Consider the following 21,742-nt stretch of genomic DNA (forward strand, 5'->3'; position numbering starts at 1 on the left):
TACCAGCTTCTGCTTCTTTCTTCTCAAAAATGCTTTTTAAAAATCAGGAAAATGCAACAGGAAAACAAGTAAAAGGGAGAAAGACCCTGTAACGGGGGTCTTTGTAGAAAAATATACGCTCAGAGAGCAGGGGGCAGAATTCTGACTGCTGCTGTTGCAGTGGTCAGAGTCGCTTTCCACCAGGCAGCAATGTTCATTTTTGTCTTTTTGTCATGGAATTTGGAGGCGGGTGAGTAATCAATCACTGGTTGAAAGTGCTCTCTCCCTGATGTAAGAGCCCCTTTCTATCCTGGAGCCTAGAGGGTGATGTGAGGACCATGTGGTTTCTGACCTAAATATGGATGGTTCTGGCCTGGGGCGGATGAAGTCATGCCATTAGCAGTATTTTAAAGCTGTCAAACATAGACCGGGAGGTCCCCAAGGGACGCGTGCACTTCAGGGATTGGCAGTAGGTTTTTACTCTAATAGAAGGCCTTTCATAAGCCAACTGCTGCTAATTCAGAAAAGTGTGACTCAGCATCTGGTATGTGAGGAAACAGCCCATAAATATCTGGGTCTGAGGGATGAGATTCTGTTTGGATCCCCCTGCTCCTCTGCTGTGTGCCCTCCAAGGCCTGACAGGACGCAGTAATCTATGGGGTTGGTCCGGACCAGCCTCCTTCAGCTTAGCCCTTCCCCGCCTCCCCACCGTGGCCTCCCTAGTGGTTAACTGTTTATAGAAATACCTCCTTTCCATCCGGGCTTTGTATCCCTGCCCCAGTTTGTTGCCTCTTCATAGCCCAGAGAGAGGGCCTGACCTGCTCCCTCACCAGAAACTGATGCCTTCAAACCCGACTTAGGGTTTCCCACTGATGCCCATCTTGTTTTGCTTAGATAGTTGCGTGGGGAAGAAAGTCCACCTGTGCCTAAATCCCTCCTCCCGCCAACATTGCCCCAGTGATAATGCTGCCTCACTTTATTGACTTCCACTGTAATTAGGGGTTTCAGGTCTTGCTGCTCATAATTAGTTTCCATTGCAATTAGTTTCAAAATTAAATTGGGATTGATTGCCTGATAGCAAAGCGGAAATAAAGTTCCAGTTCTTGACCATGGATGCCGCTTCCCCGGCATGAATTTCTCATACCCAAAATAACACTACGGTAGCCATGGTAACTTTCCATTTGGTCTAATCTATATCATCTCTGGAGAAAGTAGAATGTTATTAATAGTGTTTGTTGTATGGGAAGAAAACTAAAAATATAAAAGCTCCTTCGCTACATAGGAGACCAATCACACTTGCAGGGCGTTTGCAAGGAACAAGATCTTTTTAGCTGAGATTTTGCAAAATTTAAAATGTATTTAGGGGCCTCATGTGGACATGTATACAAAGGCCCTGGAAAGGAATTAAGTGGGAAGCCAAGAACGGAGAGAAGGAGAAAGGGTACCTAGTCGTTGCTGGCCCTCAAGGAGTGGAGTCAGAGACGAGATACTGCAGCCACTTTGAGGGGCATGACTTTAGCATCCAGGCATGTTCACAGTGGCAGTCATTGTGCTGGAGGCCCACCGGATCTGGGTGAGAAAAGGAAAGGAAGTTCTGTTTATGCCCAATGGAGAAGAGTTTAAAATGAAGATACTCCTGATCCATAACATTAGGGGAGCACAGTCAAGTCCCAAAGTCCCTGAATGTCAAATGCAGTAGCCCCACCCACACGTGAGCGCTCTGCTGTAGGGGGTGATAAATGACAATTGAGTGACAACTGGCTCCTGCCTTCGAAGGACTTACCATGCATTAGGATTATCATTAGGGTTATCATTAGGGTAAGGGTTAGAGTTAGGGTTCCTAGAATTTGTATGTTTGCAAAAGGCTTTCCAGTGTCGGAGTTCCTTCACAAGTTGTCTCACTGGAGTGTCAAAACCAGTTCTCTGGACCGGGCAGGGCAACAGTTTACCCCTTTCCACAGAAGAGAAACTGAGGCTGAGAAGAACTACCTGACCAGAGTCATTTAATGGAGAACCAGGAATAGAAATCGGGTCTTCTGGCCTCAAGCCCAGTGATCTTCCCATGATACCATGGTAACACAGGGAAACATGAAGCAAGGTGATATGTTAATACCTTAGTTTGCCGTTTAGTTGGGAAAGAATCGTGTGGATCTTGGTTTTCAGGCGAGACTTCAGGGAGGCTCTAGGATTCCGAGGTTTGTAGGACAGGTAATCCCCCTGCAGGCAGTGGGAGGACCACCTGCAGCCTCCTAGTGGGCTACAGCAGGAATCCGGTGAGAAGCTCGGTGTATGACATTTCCCAGCTGGCAATGGGAACAAACTCCACTTCTCTGGTCCCTCGTGTCTCTGATTTTTCTTGGTAGGGGCAGGGGAACGGGAGCTGAAACTTGCCGCCTTATCATTGGCTCCTCCTGCGGAAGGTTGGTGTGGTTGAGTCAGGAAACTTCAAGGGAACCTCAGAGACACAAATTACCTTCCCAGCGCAGAATAGCCACTTTTCTGAAAGAGCATGAAGTTAGAGTATAGAGTCTGTGGATACATGAATCAGCAAGTCTCAGCTAACCGGTCGTTAAGTCCATAGGCAGTGGTCTTGGCAACGAGAAGTCCTGGTGAGAAGGCTGTGGATTTAAAGCATCTACTTTCCTACACGTAGATTTCACTGCCCTTGGCAGCCAAGAAGTGCTGTATCGTGGGAAGAGCTTAAATCGTCCTGTTCCTGTTGTTTTATTTTGTTTAACTTGAAATCATTTTCCTTTCCCCTGAAAAAAATATTTTGAGCTTCTCTGAATACCCAGGTGTCCCGTCTGCCCATCCCTAGAGGGTTGGGTCCCTGGAACTTGTTTTATTAGAAACTGCCTGTCGGAGTGCGTGTGGTGGAGCTCAGGTCCCACTTCTCCTCCCTGTGACGGGTCCTTCGGTCCGTCTGCTGTGTGACAGCTTGGGCACTAGTGACACATCTCGGTGTGGAAAGTGGCCTAAGTGGCCTTTGTCAGTGGGGCTGATGCACCATCAGTGGAAAAAGTAAGCGGGGAATCGTCTTTCCAAGTGACTCGGCCCTTCCCCCTGGTGGCTGCTAGTTACTCGGTTATCTTTCCTGCCCTCCCAACGAAAGCCCGGCACAGCTTTTTTGAAGAGACCTACATGCGTGCTCTTGGCCTCTGGGAGCTGCAGGGATCTGGTTTCAGCATCCGGGAAGGACAGGGGCTGTGTCCCAGTGCCCCCTCCCCACAGACCCTGGAGCCTGGATCCTGGCCGAGGCCTTTGTTTTTGTTGGAGAGATGTGGGTGGAAAGCAGAGAGGAGCCTGGGATCCTGGGAAAAGTCTGTTAGCGGGTTCAGCACCTCCAGGACTCCGGAGAAGTGGGCCTGTGCCAGACACTGGAGAGCCGGGCGCTCAGGCCACAGGGCTCTTCCTGCTCCGCCCGCCCTGTGAGAGGCCGCAGCACCCCGAGGACCTCTGCCGTCTCTGTGTTTTAGATGCTGTCAAGGACAGCTCGGGGGCCTTCTAGCTGGTGTATATTGTGGACTCCCCAGCACAGCAGAGGAGACTCAGGCTGACCTGGGGGGGAGGAGGAGGGAGGAAGGCCTCATGGGGTTGGATGTCACTGAGGCATCTCTGTCCTCATGTCTGTCCACAGCCCTGGGAGCTGCTGAGGAATCTGGCTCTGACCATGAGAATGTCACAGCTTATTTTTCTGGCTTATGAAAGAGTTATGATTAGTCTTCTCGTTCGTATGGAGAACAACTCTCCCCTATGTCCCCTCTAATACATGTGTGTTTTTACAAAAGCAATAATGCACAAAGAACCAACAAGCTGGAATCCTAGATTCTTAGTAAGATGGGGTTGGAGAGACCATGCAGCCAGCCTCCCACCTGGAATTCACCTGCTCACTCCCCACCGCCACCCCTCGCCCAGCATGTGTATTGAGGCCCTACTGAGTGCTGGGGGGCCAGAGCGAGAGGTCCTGCCCTGAAGGAGAGATTCTGGGTTTAATGGAAGAGGTGGCCATGCAGGCAGCTCTCTCCCAGGTACGTGGTAGGTACAAAGCAAAGAACACACGGTCTATTGTGAGACCCCGGGCAGAGGTACTTAACTCGGTCCTGGGCCAGGGGAGGTCCTGGGCCAGGGGAGGTCCTGGAGGAGGTAACACAGAACAGCAACTGAAAGAACAGTAGGTAGAAGAGGCATGAGGAAGAGAGAAAGGGCATTGGCTGTAGCTGAGGAGTGGGAGGAGATGAGACCAGAGAGGCGGTGGGGGAACAGGTGGTGCAGGCTGTGTGGGGGGCAGAGAACAGTTTGGATGGGACGTGGGGCGAGGATTTGGGGATTGGTCCCTTTGTGTGTCAAATGAATAAACAGCATCTCCCTAACTCATGCCCATGGTCATGAAACTTCCCATCAGCTCTGCTTGTCCTTGCTCTGCTCACTCCTACCTCCCTCCCTTCACCTTCTCTCTAAGCACTATCTTCTCTAACACGCATAAGATTCTTTCTTACTTCACAGCACCAGCAAAGACCATCAGGCGTGCTATTTTTTCCATCCCCACTCCTGCCCCCACAAGCTACAGCTATATCCATCTCCATGACCTCCGCTTCCTTCCTCCAGCCTCCAAGGATGAAGTGTCCCTCTCCCTCACCAAGGCGGGACCTGCATCTGTGCCCATGACCACCCTCTTCTCAGACTCCTCAGGGATCATCAGTCTGTCCTTCTCAACCAACACTTTCCTCTGGGCTTATATACATGTTCCAGTCTTTCCCTTTCTAAAAACAATCCTCATTCTGTGTCTCCCTTCCTGGTCCCTGTCTGCCTCCTCTCAACGCTGGTTAACACAGCCCCTGTTTACTCATTTCCCATTGGCCCCTCCGCCCCCCTTACCCCACCGGCAACCTGGCCGAGTCCAGTGGATGCTGTCCAATGCTGATTTCATTGGGAGTCTCTGCTGCACTTGACATTATTGGCCATGCCTTCCTGAAAGTCTGCTCTCAACCTCTAGGACACCACATTCTACTTGTTCTCCTGAATCCTTCCTGACCAGTCCCACCCTGCTATTATGGACTGAATGTGTGTGTTCCTCCCAAATTCATTCAAATAACCTCCAGTGTGATCCCTTAGGAGGCGAGCTCTTGGGGAGGTGATTAGGTCATGAGGGTAGAGCCCACATGAATGAGATTAATGCCCTAATTAAAGAAACCTCCGAGAGCTCTCTCGCCCCTTCTGCTATGTAAGGACACAACAGGAAGAGGTTGATCTGTGAGCCTGAGACTAAATCCACCAGGGCATTGATCTTAAATGTCCCAGCCTCCAGAACTATGAGAAATAAATGTTTGTGGTTTAAGCCATCCAGTCTGTTATAGCAGCCTGCGCAGACCAAGATGCCTGTTTAGTTCTCTTTCTAGACTACCTCTTAAAGCCAGCATCCTCAAGCCCTATTCTCCTAAACCCTCCATACGTATCTCATAGGTGACTGCTGAGAGCAATTACGCCCTCTACACAGAGAATTCTCAAGCTGCATCTCCTATGCAGCAATTTCCATGGCACCTGGACCCCAGGGCCACTCCATCCAGATGGCGCACAAGAATCTCAGGCTTTACGTCTTCCTCCACAAACCTTCTCTCCCATGCTTCTGTATTGGAAGTTGGTGGCTCAGTCATCTTCTAGGAGCTGCGTGCCTCTTCTTCAGCCTATTCATCATCCATGTCTAATCAGTCACTAAGTCTTCATGATTTTATTCCTAAACATTTCTCTTATCTGCCCCTTCCTTCCTGTCTCTACCATCAGTGCTGTACTAATTCAGGCCTCACCTTCTCTTGCTTGGAATGCTTTAGTAGCTACCTAACTGGTCTTCCTCTCCTAAATCTTCATAGGAAGTCATTTCATTATTTTTCTATTTGACATTTCTAGAGATGGAGAGGTACTGTGTCCTTATGGCAACACATTCCCACATTTGAACAACTCTCATTGCTAGACGGTCGTTCCTTGTATTGAGTAAAAATCAATGCACCTGCAATGTCCACCTTATTCTTCAGGTAAATGGACATAGCAGCCCTTCAGATGCATGTTTTCCCCGCCTGTTGGGACCATGTTTATTTCAAGCATGTGAGATTAGTTGGTATGAGTGGGTGCCTCGAAATAAGATGGGATGAATTCTGGATTCATTCTCTAGGGATTTGAACCAAGAATATTTGACCTGTTATCTTTGGACAATAACAGCCCAAGCCTTCAGACATTTCAACACCATGCTCACAGTCCACCTACGTCTTTTCTGTGCAGCCTAGACATTGCCAATGTACTTTGGGAGACTTGGATACTAGTATCAGTCTATCCCTTGCTCAATATGTCTGAACAAATTATGAAAATTCAGAGTCTTGGTCATATTTTCTCTTATGAGATATAAATATTCTTGCTACCTACTTAACTTCAGGGGCAATGTACAGATCCATGAGATGCGAGCTACATTGTGTTGGGTGCCTTCTCCCTCCAAGTCCAGCTGCTATTTCTGTGTTTCTGCCCATGACATCTAGCATGGTGTTTGTGGTTTTTAAAAAAGCTTGTTAAATGAGGTGCTAAAATTTTGAACTCATCTGGAGGAAATATACCTTTAAGGTGACATATGAGTCATATATTAGAAGTGGTGGAGTTGGTGGTTGGCCAAAACCTATCTTATGATGAACCTTTTTTTAAATCATCACCTGAGGATATCTTTTTATTTATTTTAGAGAGAGGAAGGGAGGGAGGACATCGATGTAAGAGAGAGCCATCAATCAGTTGCCTCTCGTACCTGCTCCGACAGAGGATTGACCCCACAACCTAGGCATGTGCCTTGACCAGGATTGAGCCTGAAGCCAGTGTATGGATGACGTTCCAACCAACTGAGACAGCGGTCAGGGCTATGATGAATCTTTTTTTCTGTTAACCTATTATGTACTTAGCCCTGACATGTGATGCAATTTGTCCAAAGCAGATTTTGAGCCGGTTGCTAGTCATGGTATGCTTTGGCCAGAAAGAATTTAGAAAGTTGTTTATCCCACACCCCATGCTTGAAGGCTTCCTTAATCTTTGGATTTTCCTCTGTGTGTTTTGCATAACCCTCTTTTTTTCCTTCCAATTACTTCTCTCCTACTGTCTTTCAATGATGTGCATTGTGTTTATTGAGTGTCGCCTCATTCATTTGAGGGGAATTAGAAAAAAGGATGAATTAAGTTGATTTTGATTTTCTGATATTCTTATTGAAGAGCACAAAGGGCATCTATTTTGGTGAACAGCTAATGTGTCAAATCACTCATACTTTGAATTAAGTTGTTGAATTAACCAGGTAACATTACCAGTGGAAAAGATTTCTAGGTCGAACTTGTACTTAGCTTTTACTTGGAGCCTTGCATTCTGAATATTGGTCAGCTGGTCTTTAGACCCCTATCTTCAAGTCTGCCTTAGCCAGGGCAGTCTCTGTCTTTTCACTCTCCATAGATGTTAACAAAGCACCACTATTACTGAATGGAATCTTACCGACAGACCCAGTGATTAATATTTCACTTGCATTGTCTCAGTAAGCCTGTGTGCCAACCTGGTAAGAGAGAGAGGTATTATCGGAAGTCACTTGAGGACCTGGTTATAGGGAGCAAAGTGGTTTAGAAGAGGTTTTCATAGGTCGAACTTGTACTTAGCTTTTACTTGGAGCCTTTTGTTTCACCCGCCCAATAAACCTTTAAGTGGAACCAGTGACCTTCGGCCTTCATCTTAAGTGTGGTACATTTGACATCTCGCTGGGAGGAGTCAGAGCGCAGGGCAGCCTCGTGGGGGTGATTCGTATGTCTGCTCCTCTGTGGGCTGCTCCAGGAAGTCATCATCTAAATTGGATCTAGAGGAGAAGGTATGGCCGCAGCTTTCAGCACAGCAAGATGTTAACAAACGGCCTATTGAAAATGTCATCGTGTTTCACTTTATCTATTACCAGCGAAAGGTGAGACCTCCTTGGAGCTGAGCCCCGAGTGAGCCCAGGGGTAAATAATGCTTTGTCAAGAGGGTAAGGAACATGATGGGCAAACCCACTGGGACAGATCAGGGGGGGGATCTCAGGTGTAATGAGTGCGCGGAGCAGGTTCTCCCACACGTGGGAAACTTTGTGAAGGAAAGATGCCATTTTGGTGTTGGGTGTACTGTCTTGTGTCAAACTTAGAATTCCTCCAGCAGTTTTCAAACCGAAATCAGTCTCCTTCAGTGAAAAATAATTTGCAATCCCTTGGTGTTCCCTCAAAATAAAACTGAGCTTCAAAAGCAACCGCTTTATGATCCTGCAGGATGGGAAGGTGTGGAGGAGACCTTGCCCAGAGAATGGGATAAAAGGCAACAGGATTTAACATCAAAGGCAGCCCTGGGTCCCCATCAGAGGGATTCTGATGTAATTAGGTTAGCATGGAGGATCAAGTTACTGCTGCCTGCTCAGGGGGTGTGCTGCCTTCAGACTTCAATCTGCACAAATTAAAATTAAATGAGTCTTTTTCATTTACACACACGGAGAGCTCAATTTTAATGGGAATTTCTCAGAACCTCGATAAGCAAGGTGTTCCATAGATATCTTCTCCATATTTTCCATTCATGACCTCTGAGCCTCTTTTGATAAGCCTTCGATAAGGTTTGATAATGAATAAAGTGAAATTTCTCAGTTTTGGGCTCTCTAAGGGGTTTCGATGGCATTTTCCCATCTGCGCAGGGTCTGATGGCCCCTGTGTCATCACTTGTCTATGAAAAGAAAAATCACATATAGTAGGAAAACGAAATGTCTTAATTTAGCAGCAAATGGCAAATCAGTTTTTAACGGCACTGGAGTGCGAATCTGGTGTAAAAGTGATAAATTGCATGGATTTAATTAAAATGTGGCAAATGGCATCAAAACCCATCTGCAGATCTTTGCTGAAGATGAGACTCTTTCTAGGATTTGGAAAAAGCGAAAGTCACATCATCAAGGCCCTTAAACATTAACATCAGAAACCTGAAACTTAGTGTGATGTTACGGACTTTCTTTGCCACTGCTTCCTTTCTCTCCAGCGGGCCCAGACCCCCTCGCCGCCCCAGATGAGGGAGGGAGAACAGTGAGGGCGTCCGCGGAGCTGCTTGCGGTTGGTTCACTGCTGTGCGTTCTCCCAGATGTCTTGCCTCGCAAAGAGGCGGTCACCCTGTCAGGCCTGGGGCCTTTCTCCCACGCCTGCCCCTCCCCTCAGATCTGGCCCAGGAGGCTGGGCCACAGCAGGCTCTCAGTAAGTCCTTGAGCTTAATCAGAGGCATAGTGTTCCAGCGCCTGTAAGGCTCTTGATTAAAATTGGCCTCCTGATTATTTCGGCAGAACTTTGGCCAACAGGGTGACATACGTATGAGTTAGGAAGCTGCCTACAAAGGCCGCTGCGCTGAGCTTTCATGTAAGGCTTGAAAGGAGCAGGTTCAAGGCACGGGACCCAGGTGAGACCAGCAGTCCCCGTTTGTTAACAGCCCACACCCAAAAGGCAGAGGCCCTGGGGACACCCTTGGGTCCCCTCCCTACTGGCGCAGGGTGTCTCTGTGCGAATTGGAATATGGCACCCTTTTCTTAAGACACTGTGCTGCCATCTGCCAGGCAACTATTTTAATCAATAAACAAATTTTTAAAGGCTGTGCATGAAGGGCGCCTCCTTAAATGTAGTGCCACTGTGCTGTGCAGGTCCGGCCCAGTGGCCAGGCCATTGTGACCACCACGAGGCTGAGCCAGGCTGAAGTGCCCAATTGCTCTTGCCACCATCCGCTCTTGTGTCAACCAAATAGGAAAGAGAAAATTGGGATTTACCTTTTTTTTTCTCTTTGGACTTTTACTTACAAAGTTAATTGTTTATTTAAGTGAAGACTTTGGCTTTCATCACAGTTGTTCGCATGAGAAACTGTATTTGTCTAGCCTGGCACCCCAGTGGGGAAAGTTGGATTAGGAAATTCAAGCCTTTCTTCATTTATCTTTGGATTATAAGAAAATATTTTAGGTAAGCCATACAGCCCGAGGGTGTCAATAAAAGGTGACACAGACCTCGGTATGTGATTGTTTCTTTTCATGGTTTAGGATCGCCACAAGTGTCATCCCCTTTCCTTCCATGTGACCTTAGATTAAAACACGTGAGGGTTTGTACTAAAGTTGCTGGACTTGAAACTTGGGGAGAAATGGATTTTCATTTTTCAGCCTGTGGGCAGGAGTAAGAGTGGCAGAAGTCATTGAGTTTTATTCATTCTGGGGGTTCAATTTATGCAAGTTTTCAATGGTAAAAAATACCAATTTGGGCTCTCAAAGCCCTGGATATACTTTGGAATTTGTCTATACCCTGGCCCACTGCTTGAGATTCAACACAAAACAAGGCTTCAAAGGGGCTGAGTTTCTGAATCTCCAGAGAATCTCACTTTTAGGTGAATTTACTTGCAAGACGATCCTAGACGAGGCAGCCGTAGCAAGGCATCAGAACACGTTGCGGAATGGTTATCGGAAGTGTGCTTATTTCATATGTTTACAACGTGTATTAGGAACTGCGATGGCACCGGCTCCCTGTCAGGGCAGGTCTCGCCAGAGTTCAGTGGGTTGAGATGAGTCTGTCTTTCTGGATTCTCGTCTTGCCCAAGCTTGGGCCACCTGCTGGCTGCTCACAGCACACCCCCGAGGGCTTTCCCACCAGCTCATCAGGGACAGGGGCCTGTCTCTGAAATTAGAGCAATTTTACATGGTGATCCAGAACACCAGGCAGACATAACTTTGTTTGTGATCATAAGTTCTGGATGAGATTTCTAGAAACACGTGGCCTGTGGGGTTGTTTGGTATGATGTGATGAGAGGTCTGGACTGTTGCTGACCTCTCCCTCCATTGATAAGCTGGTCCAGGGCAGAAGAAAGAGGCTTTGTTCAAGAGCCCATGGCATTCTGGGTGTTGTGACCCAGCACCCCTAACTCAGATAAAATAGCCCAGAAGTTCCCTTTGTCCCTCCCTCTACATTCTCTCTTCTTTCCTTCTCTTTTCATGCACACAATTCCTTCCTCCTTTTTTATTTCAAGCCAGTTCATTGCCCATCTCGGTCATAGAGTGAATGACTAGAAAATAATTTTTTTAATTCAACAAAAAATGTTATCATGGGGGCTAGGTGAAAAAGGTGAAGGGATTAAGAAGCACAAATTGGTAGTTACAAAATAGTCATGGGATGTAAAGTACAGCATAGGGAATATAGTCAGTAATCTATCTATCTATATAAAAGCCTAAGTGACCATCTGACTGGTAGCTATGATGCGCACTGACCACCAGGGGGCAGACGCTCAACGCAGGAGCTGCCGAGCCGCGGTGACTTGGCAGCTGCGGTTCTTGGGTGATGCATCCAGAACCAGAGAGGAGGGAGCCCCATTCTGGGGTGCGTCACATGAGAAACGCCCTCTCGCAGTCCAGGACCCCTTGGGGGATGTCAGAGAGCGGTTTTAGCCCAATCCCCGCAGGCAAGGCCAAGGGACCCCACCGGTGCATGAATTCCGTGCACTGGCCCTCTAGTATTGTAATAACTATATATGGTGCCAGGTGGGTACTAGAAATATTGGGGACAACACTTTGTAAACTATATGATTGTCAAACCACTATGCTATACACCCAAAACTAATCTATATATATAAAAGCCTAAGTGACCGTTACAACCAGTTGACTACTTGACCAGTTGACCAGTCGCTATGATGACACACTGACCACCAGAGGGCAGATGCTCAATGCAGGAGCTGCCCCCTGGTGGTCAGTGCGCTCCCACAGCCAACCTCCCACAGCCTGCCAACCTTCAGTGGTCCCTCCCGCTGGTTGGCCGGCCTTGCTTGGCCCCAATCAGGACTGGGCTAGATGGTCCTGATAGGCCCCGATTGCTTGGCCAGGCCAAGGGACCCCACCCATGCATGAATTCGTGCACCGGGCCCCAAGTATAAAATAATATCAAATGCCAACTATAATTGAAACAAACTTTTTTTTAAGAATTAAAAGAAAAAACTTATTGACTAAGCCTCGAAGGCCCTGAAGGACACCTAATCCCCATACTAGGGCCTCTGAGCCTGTGAAAGACGTGAAACTTTCTTGTGCTCTCACACTGCGACTCTGTCACCCGTGTGCTGGGGGCGTGGGAGTCAGCTGGAGCTAACTGTAACCACGTGTACTGGTGAATACTGAGACAGATGCATGCCAAGTGCTTGCCACCCAGGGAAAGTGCCTTCTTACAGGTGGTCAATGTCACCCTGCACAGATGGAACCATTTAGTGCTACTTAAATCCCCAAGAACTAGTGAGTTTGAACTGAAAGGAACAGAATAAACAAATTTATGCCTAAATAGAAATTGATTGTTCCAACTTCTAGTTTTATTCCATCAAAACTAAATGATCAAAGGCCAGAGATCTCTTAACACCTTTTAATAGATTTTATAATCTTAAAAAAAAAAGTTTAGTGAAGCAATTTTTGTGGCTGGGCGTCATCTTTGTAAAGGGGTTCAACTTCCACATTGTTCCAAGCGAGTGCCCACTGTGTGCCAGGTGCTTTCTGTGCATTAAGTCAGGACTCCCAGAATGTGGGTACTGCTATCCCTCGGTGCATAAAGAAACAAGAGGAGACTAGAAAGTTAACCAAGGCCACCTGTTCTTGACCAACCTTCTTCCCACCCATTGACAGGGAAGCTGCCACATGGACGGGGGAAGGCAAGTTTGGTTCTGGTCAGTAAGTGTTGGCTGGGCACCTGCTGTGCGCTAGGCACTGAGCTGGACTCTGGGAACCAAAGACATGGCCTCTGTCCTCAAAGAGCTTGTGGTAGTAGACACATTGCCCACTGTGTAGAGTCTGTTGGTGGGTTCCCTGCCCCCTCAGATAAAACCCAACTGATTTATTGTGGTCTTCGAGGCCCCTGCCCGCCTCACCCTCCCCTCCATTCTCTCCCTGTTCCCCAGCGTAGGCCCCAGCCAGGCTGCACAGTGACACCTCAGCAGGTGTGTCACTCTGTCTGCTGGGCCATGGGACGGAGGCAGGAAGGAGGGACACAGGGACAGTGTGTTCAGGGAGCTGTGGGAGGTCCCTGCCATCGGGGTTCCGTGTCGTGTGCATTAGGATTGGAGCTCAGGACCAGATAGAGAAGCCTTATGAAGGCTTTGGGTTTTATGTGTGGGTGACTGTGAGCCCTTCAGAACATAACCAATATTTCCCTACGCCTCAGCAACCCATGGGCCCAAATAAAGGCTTGAAAAGGTAAAAGACCCAAATCTGCTGACTCATGGACACCACTGCATAATGACAGAACCTTGCTTGGCTCCCTGACCAGTTATTTCTTGGGGCCCATGGCCCTCTCCTGTCTGGTCCTCCTCTCAAATTCAGACCTGAATTCCTATGTGAGATGTCAGTATATGGCAAGGACAGGGGTTCAGCTCACTGGGCTCCGAGAAATGTGTTCAAAGCTCAGGGATCTGGGAGCATTTGGCAGGCTGGGGGCTTGTGTCCCCCATGGACCAGGTCTGGGAGAGTGGGAACTAGGCATAAGAAGGCCATTCACTTGTTTGCAGGAACGCTGGGAGAGACTCGGCCTCCTGTCAGCCTAGCTGGGGCACCCCGTGAGTGTCTGAGCCAGGAGGGCAGGATAACTCTGTGCATTGCAGGTGGCAGGTTGCAGGACCAGAAATGGGCGTGAGGACATTGTGAGGAGGCTACTACAGAAGTTCAGGGAAAGCAGAAGAGGGAGGAACAGGCTTGGCAGAGAAGATGAGTTCCACTCGTCCACACTGACATCCAAGCTCTGAAGTGGATTCTGGTTTATTCGTACCTCGACACCAACCCAAAGTACTGGAGATGGAGATTTCAGCACCTTGCAAAAGACTCCGAACTGGCCTTGGGTCGGCAGCCCCACCTCCAGCCAGCCCATTCTGCTCACTGCGGTGAGATTGATCTGTCTGAACGCATCTTTTATGTACCTGCTGCCTTCCCAGACAGAGATTTTCTTTTCTTTTTTTCTTTAAAAAAATTGTCAGTTACAGTTGACATGCAATATTCTGTTAGTTTCAGGTGTGCCACATGGTGATTAGACACTTACATAACTTATGGAGTAAGTGATCACCCAGTAACCAGGCAGAGATTTCCAGTTCTCTCTCTGGAGTGTGAACGTCTATCCCTCAGCCCGCAGTTTCGGTCACAAGTGACAGGAGTCCAGTGCAGACCAGCTTAGGCCACAAGGGGAATGTACTGGTTGATGTAATCAGCTGGGGCTCAGCCATGTGCGTGCCACCAGACACTCCATCTCTTCCTCCTTCTCTCGGCATTCTGACTGCATTCCCTCAGCACATTCTGGCAGGGGACAAGAGGTGAAGCAACCTGCATAGTTCAGGTCTCATGACATTGTCAGCAGAGTGGGTGGAGTGTCATTTTTACTCTGTCCCACTGAGAAAGATAGCAGAAAGAACTGTGACTGGACCAGCTTGGGTCAGGGGCCCTTACCCAGGTCAACCACTAATAACCAAGAAGGTGGAGTCTGAATCACGGGCTTGGAGAAAGTGTGGAGCTCTCCTGTGGGAGGAGGGGTGAGATATACTGTATATATCACATGCACGTGCGCACACACACTGTCGTCCTTCTGTGTGCCCCCACCCTCTCCTCCCCAACCAGAACCTCCATCCAGCCAAGCCCAGCTCCTCTGACCTCATATATGCCAAATACCTTTCCTGTTCTCAAGGGTTATCCTCAAGGCTAACCCTGATTCTTCACCCTCTCCTCTCTACCCCCTCCCCCACCAGGGGGGCCACAGGGACTTTTCTCTTCTGCTACAAGAGAAAGCAAAATGGCAAAGAAGTGCGTGAGCTGCTCAGGCTGCAGAGCTGGAGGCAGGGATGAGATCCAGGCAGTGTGTTTCCCCAGCTCGGGGGTGGATGAGCTGTTCCTCTGTGTGTGGTCTTCCCAGACGCGCTCGCGCTCTCCGCTCTCCCCGTGAGGGTAGGGACCAGAGCTGTCATCCCGGCTGGCGGCCCCATGGCTGCCTAATTGCTTAGTCCTGATTGCCCCTCCCCCCCAGCCTTTCTCCTTCTGCCTGCACCCCCCCAACGCCTGGGCCTGGGGACTGGGTCTTTGCTGGTGATGTGCACGATTTAAAATTCTGTGGGAACTGGGAAGCTTTTCTTCCTGGAGGGACAGAGTAAAATCAATATTAATTATAATGCAGATGCCATCTTTTTCTAATCCCCTCAACTGTCTCCAACATGCAAATGAGTGTGCGCAGCCTCCTCTGGGCTTTCCCACAGATGCTCCGTGCACTCCCTCCCTCCTCCCGGACTTAGGAGCACTGACCTCCCATGAATCCGGGGCCCATTGTTGTGCCTGATTTGAAATGCAGGCTCTACTGTCATGCAGCCCTTCCTCCCAGGCTAGAGCAGCTTACTTCCTGGGGGGACTGTTGGAACGTGGCTTTCTGTGTGCATCGAAGTTCCCAGCACGTTCCTGAGTTGGCTCTGAGCCTCTAGCATGTGTTTCCCAACCATTTCCTGGGCCCCGGCTCTTCCTGCCTGTCAAGACCAGACTTGCTGGGGGCCACACGGGACTGCAGAGATGTTCATTCCAGATTCAGAGAGATAAGCATGATCTTTTGAGCCGGCCAACGTTGGCAAGCTAGGACCCGTCCTGGCCTTGTCACTGAACCAGAGGTCTGGGGCAGGCGGCAGCAAGGTCCTGGAGAGGATTGAGGAGACCTCTACAAGGCAGCCAGCGGGCACCGATACTCGTGTCAGGCTGCTTCCCTTCCAGCAGGGCCCCCTCTGCCTCCGCGCGTCGCACCAAACACCCGGAACACGAGCTGTTCATGTGTGTAGCCAGGTGAGCAGCAGTCTGATACAAGCCTGTAATAACAGTTAACAGTGCGGGCTACGTGCCAGGTATGTCCTTGGCGCTTGACAGCCACGGACCCATTTCACCCTGAGTAACATCTCAGCACATAGCATGATGCCCGTTTTGCAGGCAGGGTCCGGAGGCTTCACAGAGAGGTGAACTCGTTTGTCCAGAGTCACTCAGCCACTCCGTGGCACCGTGCCTGTGGGGGTGGGGGGGCGGGCTGGCCATGCTCTTAAACACCCACGGCAATGGCTGTAACAGCACAGGGCATTGAAATGCTGGCCATGGGAAAGGTGTAGCGAGACTCCGATTGCCATGAAAAGCAACGATTACAGCAACTTATGAATTTCCTAACTAACCTTCAACTTGGTGTGACAGTGTGGGCCTTGTCCACATTTACCCAAGTTACCAATTTCCCTTCATCAGCCCAAGATACTGGGAGCCATGCGAGTGGGTAACCTCTTGCCCTCTCTCCCTCCCTCCCTTTCTTCTTTTCTTTCCTGCTCAAGGTATGCTTATTACTTCATTTATATACATAGCACCTTTTGTTACACCCCACCCCAAAAGGCCATTCCCAAATTTCTGGTCGATCAAATTCAGGCAAGCCTTGGAGTAGGAGATGTGGGTCTTGGCAGCATCTCTCTCTCATGGTGGCTGTGGGTGGATTTGGTCCCCGAATGAACCTGGCAAGACCTGTGGGCAGAGCGTTCTTGATCCAAAGCCCAGCAACTTCCCTTCCTCCGGAGGTTGTGCCTCAGCGACTGTGTAGGGTGCAGCCCGTGCTGGGGCAGCAAACCCACCCTGTCTCCGTCCTCCCCTCACTGTGACCTACTCCCCTCACAGTGGGAAACTCTGAAACAAGGAATCAGACTCGCCTTCTAGGAATGACGTTCAAATTTAGAGGCAAATAGAGAATTTGAGTTTGGAGAAGAGTTGTTACTATAATGTGGTCATTGGTAGCATGGAGGGCATTTGGGTGAAAGATTGATTCTTCATGAGTTGTCTTGCTGTCTCTCTCGGTCTGGTAGTTGAAGAACATAAACTCCAAAGGGCCAGTGAGTGCATGTCCATTCGGTGTAAATTTTCTGAGGGAGCACAGCTGTATTAAACTTGTTCTGGGTGTCACGGTGCCCCCTGTCCCAGATGCCCACTGCCCCATGCCAACGCCCATGCTGACATCCCATGCCGACAGAGGAATGGAGAATGATTTGGGTCCAGCCAGTCTCTGAGGCCCATTGAATCCAGAAGATGTCTACAGTAAGCAGTGTGAACGCGTGGGGAAGTGCGAGCTGGGAGGAAAGGCTATGGGAACCAGACCGGATCTGCGTACTTGTGTCCTCTTTATTGTCCCAAGATTGAAAGCTGTTGGAGTGTTGAGTCCTGCCTCTTATTCTGTTTCTTCTCCTGCTTAATTCTGGGCTACACATAAAATAATAATGCAAGTGAATATTACGTCAGTGAAAACCTCTCTCCTACCCTTGCCGCAGAAGGTAGCCTAAGGAAGGGCGGGAGGAGTCTTTGGCATGAGTAGAATCGGAATTTCAGAGGGCACGGATGATCACACAGGTGAATAAAACCGTTGCCGAAGGCAGAGGAGCTATTGTGTTACTTCTAATTGCTAGAATTTACTTCATGGTCCAAAAGATCTCAAACTAGTCTAGGCCATGACTGAAATAGCTGCATCTCTGGGAGAAATTCAGATTCCTCCCAGAGGGCAGCAGATAAGTGGAAGGGTCACTGTTAGCAAAAGTTTGGTGGGTTGGGGAAAACCAACAGAATTTGATCAAATGTGTGACCCGTTCCATGAAGCAGGAATCTCATTCCTGGTCCCCAGGGAGCACAAATATCAATCACAGTGCTCTCAGAGAGACAAGTGGGTACATTTTGTCAGGTTTTCTAATACGGTGGATGGTCACCCCTCACCAACCATGGGATTGACAGCCCATCAAAGTACTTATCTATAGCAGCAAAATCATAGTTGGCAAGGTCAAGGCCTCATAGAACATAGGCACTGGGAAAATAATAAAAGTTGCATTAGTATATGTGATTAAACAGTGAGTGAAAGTTCTAGCAGGCTTCCATTCCCAAAGGAGCCACATTAAACCATTGTTTAATGAGCCTGACCATCCGTGGCTGACTTTTGAATTGCCTTCTTCAGTTTGAAAGTGCCCACATCACCTGCTGAGGCAGAAGCGCCCAGCAGCCGCCCCAGCTGGTTTTTAATGCGGTAGAGCCAGCCCCCACGGGCTGGAAATGAAGAGCTCTTTGCAATTGCTCCTGTGCTCTGGGGCTGTCTCCCTCCCTCCCTCCCTTCCTCCTCCCCACCCTCTCCTCTCCCCACTCTTCCTCTTCATCTCCCTGTATCTTCCCCTCCCTTCTCTTTCAAATACAACTTGAGCAATTGTGTAACCTCCTAAGTTTTCACAATTTATGCAAGAGAGGAAGGGAGAGGGAGAGAGAGATAGAAACATCAATGATGAGAGAGAATCATTGATTGGCTGCCTCCTGCACGCCGCACACTGGGGAATGAGCCCACAACCCAGGCACATGCCCTGACTGGGAATCAAACTGTGACCTCCTGGTACATAGGTCAACGCTCAACCACTGAGCCACGCCGGCTGGGCAAGGGTGTATTTTTTGAAGTCTGGTCTTCCCTCCTGAATTATTTGGGAAGGCCAGTCTTACTGGTCTCTTTCTCTCCTCTCTGTGTCTGTTGCTGTAGTGCCCCATCTACAGAGTCTACAGGGAGAGAACAGTAATTGTGGATTTTCCTCTAAGGAATTAGGACAGAAGTAATAAGATAGCTGACTTTATATTTTTGGTAGCAAGTATAAAACAGTATTATCTCAAAAACTGGAGTGAAAGATTATTGCTCATAAAATGCTAAAAAAAAACCCCAAAAACCCAAAAAACCAACTTATGGCCCTAGCCAGTTTGGCTCAGTGATAGAGCATTGGCCTGCAGACTGAAGGGTCCTGGGTTTGGTTCTGGTCAAGGGCATGTACCTCCGTTGCAGGCTCGATCCCCAGTCCTGGTTGGGGCACGTGTGGGAGGCCACCAATCGTTATGTCTCTCTCACATTGATGTTTGTCTCTCTCCCTCCCTTCCACTGTCTCTAAAGAAAAAGAGGAAAAATATCCTCGGGTGAGGATTCACAACAACAAAAAACCCCTTACAGTTTATGAGAGATGCTGGGAAAGAACGAGTGGGTGGGCCAGTGAGAAGCAATCTGGTTGTTGGCTATCAGAGAGGAAGGAGGAGACGGAGAAATACAGAGAGAACACTTTCACCGAGGGCTGCATGGAGAATAGGCTCCGCTGATCTCTATGTGTCTCAGAGCTCTGACCAAGGACGCAGCACGAGGGATTTAGGCTGGGCACACACTGTCAGGGTGGCTAAATAGGGCCAGGGTCACAGTAGCCTTGGGATTTAGTTCAGCTGCCAGTGACAGGAACACCCAAAATAACAGGCTTAAACAAGACAGGCGACCACATGGAAGACCTGGAGGCGGGCACTCCGGGGCTGGGATATTGACCCCTCAGTGTGAGGGACCCGCTAGCCTGTGCCTTGTGCTCCCCTAGGGCGCGGCTTGCCCCTCAGGGTCCGGGATGGTGTTGCAGCTCCCGCCGTGACGGCTCAGCTAAGATGTCCCAGCAACACTGCAGCTGACCCTTCCTCGGCCAGAGCTTAGTCATCACATCTCCCTGTGAGAGAGGGAGACTGAAGATGTCATCCGTTAGCGATGTGTCAACATGCCCAGCCTAAAGAGGGCTTCAGGTCATTGGAGAGAGAGGAGGAGAATCTTCATAACTAAGAAAGTCATAGAGGTTCCTCCTCTTGGCATATTTGTTCATTCAGGGAGGACGGAGGGCCTGATACATTCAGGCATTGCTTGGGGGTAGCTGGGAAGAAGGCACGTGGGTCTCTGCTCTTGTGAAACTTAAAATCTAGTGGGAGCAAGACTGACAATAAACTAACAGTAGATGTGGCCCAGTTGACAGTCATTCTACACTCAAGTCTCTCCAGCGAGCTGCCTTCAGGAGCACCTGTGTGTAATCAGCGGTCCGAGCAGGCAGGGTCCCACAGCACTGCTAACTCCTGCGGCGTCGGGCAGCCCATGGCAGCCTCTCTGATGTGAATTCAGCTTATCAGACCCTCCCATGCCTGCAGGGAAAGAACAATGGCGGGGAAGAGGAGGAGGGAGACGTAAACAATTAGTAAGCCAGAGCCCCACCTGGAAAGTGGCCCCTGAGTCATTCTGAGGCCTGTGCCTTCTCGGGCTCACATGCCCAGAAAGACCAGGATAAGAATCCAGCTGGGAAAGCCTGTCTGTTTTCATTTTCTTCGGTGGACAAGCATCTGGGGCTCTGTCGCTGCTAAGGGACAGAGCAGTGTGATAAGGACAGCTTGCTTAGCTCCTTAGGGCGTTTGAGGCCAAGCAGGGGATCTTGGGAAAACACAAGGACACAGCCTTTTCCTGCTCCCATGACCTTCAGCCAGCCGTCCCTGAGCCTGGTTTTGCTGGGAACCGGGCAGGTGTCCAAGTGCAGGTCACAGGTCACAAGGGGTGTGGTTTCTAAGTTAAACTGGAAGCCAGTGTTGCCCACCCCGGCCTCCTGCCCTGGCCGCTGTGGGATGACCTAAAGCAGAGCCTCGAACTCTAAGGTGAAGGACCAGTTGTCTGTTTTGGTTTAAAGTTTCAACCTCCTATCTGACTTAAAAATACAATATTAGGAAAACGAAATTAAAAAGGCATACAGAATATAAACTTAGACTTCTATTATTAGATTCAAGAAACATAGAATTACTCTGTCCAGTTGCTCTGAAAGCTTCTAAGGCAGACTCCGTTCCTGGCCTGGATTTGCCGGTAGCAGCGAATCCAGAGCTGTCACCACCAGCCAGCTGGGGACGGCTGTCCTTCCCGGCTTCGGCTCCCAGGACAGCGCCAAGGAAGCTCTCTGTGGCCTCCATGTGCCTCAGGCCCGCACATCTGTCTCTGGTGCCCCTGCCCAGCTCCCCACATTTTTAACTGCTACCTGAGCGGACTGACAGCGTGGCCGTGTCTCCTATCACAGTCCCCATGCACAGGTGGACATTTTACTGCACACTTACCGCCAGAGAAATGAAAGGTCACAGCCAATTGTAATCATTATCCAGGCTCCCCTACCTGGACAGGGCTCTGGGCATATACCGGTTTGATCAGCAGAGCAGCCAACCATAAGGCGGGCAGTCGTCACCAGCTGGCCTGGTGGGCGTGGGCAGGGCGGGGAGGTCACTGTTGACACTGTGTTGCAGTTCTCCAAGGAGAGGCACGTCATGGACAGAACCCCTGAGAGGCTGAAGAAGGAGCTGGAGGAGGAGCTGCTGCTAAGCAGTGAGGACCTGCGCAGCCACGCCTGGTACCACGGCCGCATCCCCCGACAGGTACCTGCCTCCTCCCTGCCAGCACACACCCAGCCGTTCTCAAACAGTGCCCAAACCGACGACCCTGCAGGGTCATGCACCAAGGCCGTGTAGGAGCGAGCCCCAGTTTAGGCAAAAACAAATACTATATAATGGCCTGCAGTGGCTTAACTTTGGCCTGCCTGGCCGCTAAGGACACCTTGGAAAAAGCGAAGGTCAGAAAACCAAAGTACACTTCCTCACACCCAGTGAGTGGATGCGGAAAAGGCAGGTGTTCTGTGGTCTGCAAACACGGGGCGGGCAGGAGGCAGCCGCCGCAGGCTGGTACCTGAGAAGTACAAGGCCGGGCTGTGGTTCCGATGATTGAACTATTGGCTGGCTGCCTGCAGCCTCATGCCCTGTGGAGCCTGCTTCCTTTCTAAGGCAGTGGCTTAATTTCCGATAAAGAGAGGGATATCATTGAGGCAGCGGCGCAGAGCAACAGTGCCCCCTGTGCACTGC

The 21,742-nt window shown here is 49.5% G+C and overlaps 1 protein-coding gene across 2 annotated transcripts in view; it reads left to right on the forward strand.

The window, feature by feature from the left end:
* The window catches only part of BCAR3 (BCAR3 adaptor protein, NSP family member), a gene marked incomplete at its 5' end in the record, with an annotated part of 105,804 nt that overhangs the window by 55,932 nt on the left and 28,130 nt on the right, over nucleotides 1-21,742 (forward strand). For both annotated transcript variants that reach the window (XM_081087743.1, XM_081087744.1), the window contains one exon: nucleotides 21,134-21,262. In XM_081087743.1, coding sequence (XP_080943869.1) covers nucleotides 21,134-21,262 — 129 coding nt within the window. The remainder of the gene's footprint in view (nucleotides 1-21,133; nucleotides 21,263-21,742) is intronic.

Source organism: Myotis nattereri (genome assembly GCF_964212035.1).
Source record: "Myotis nattereri genome assembly, chromosome: 3".
Classification (NCBI taxonomy): Eukaryota; Metazoa; Chordata; class Mammalia; order Chiroptera; family Vespertilionidae; genus Myotis; species Myotis nattereri.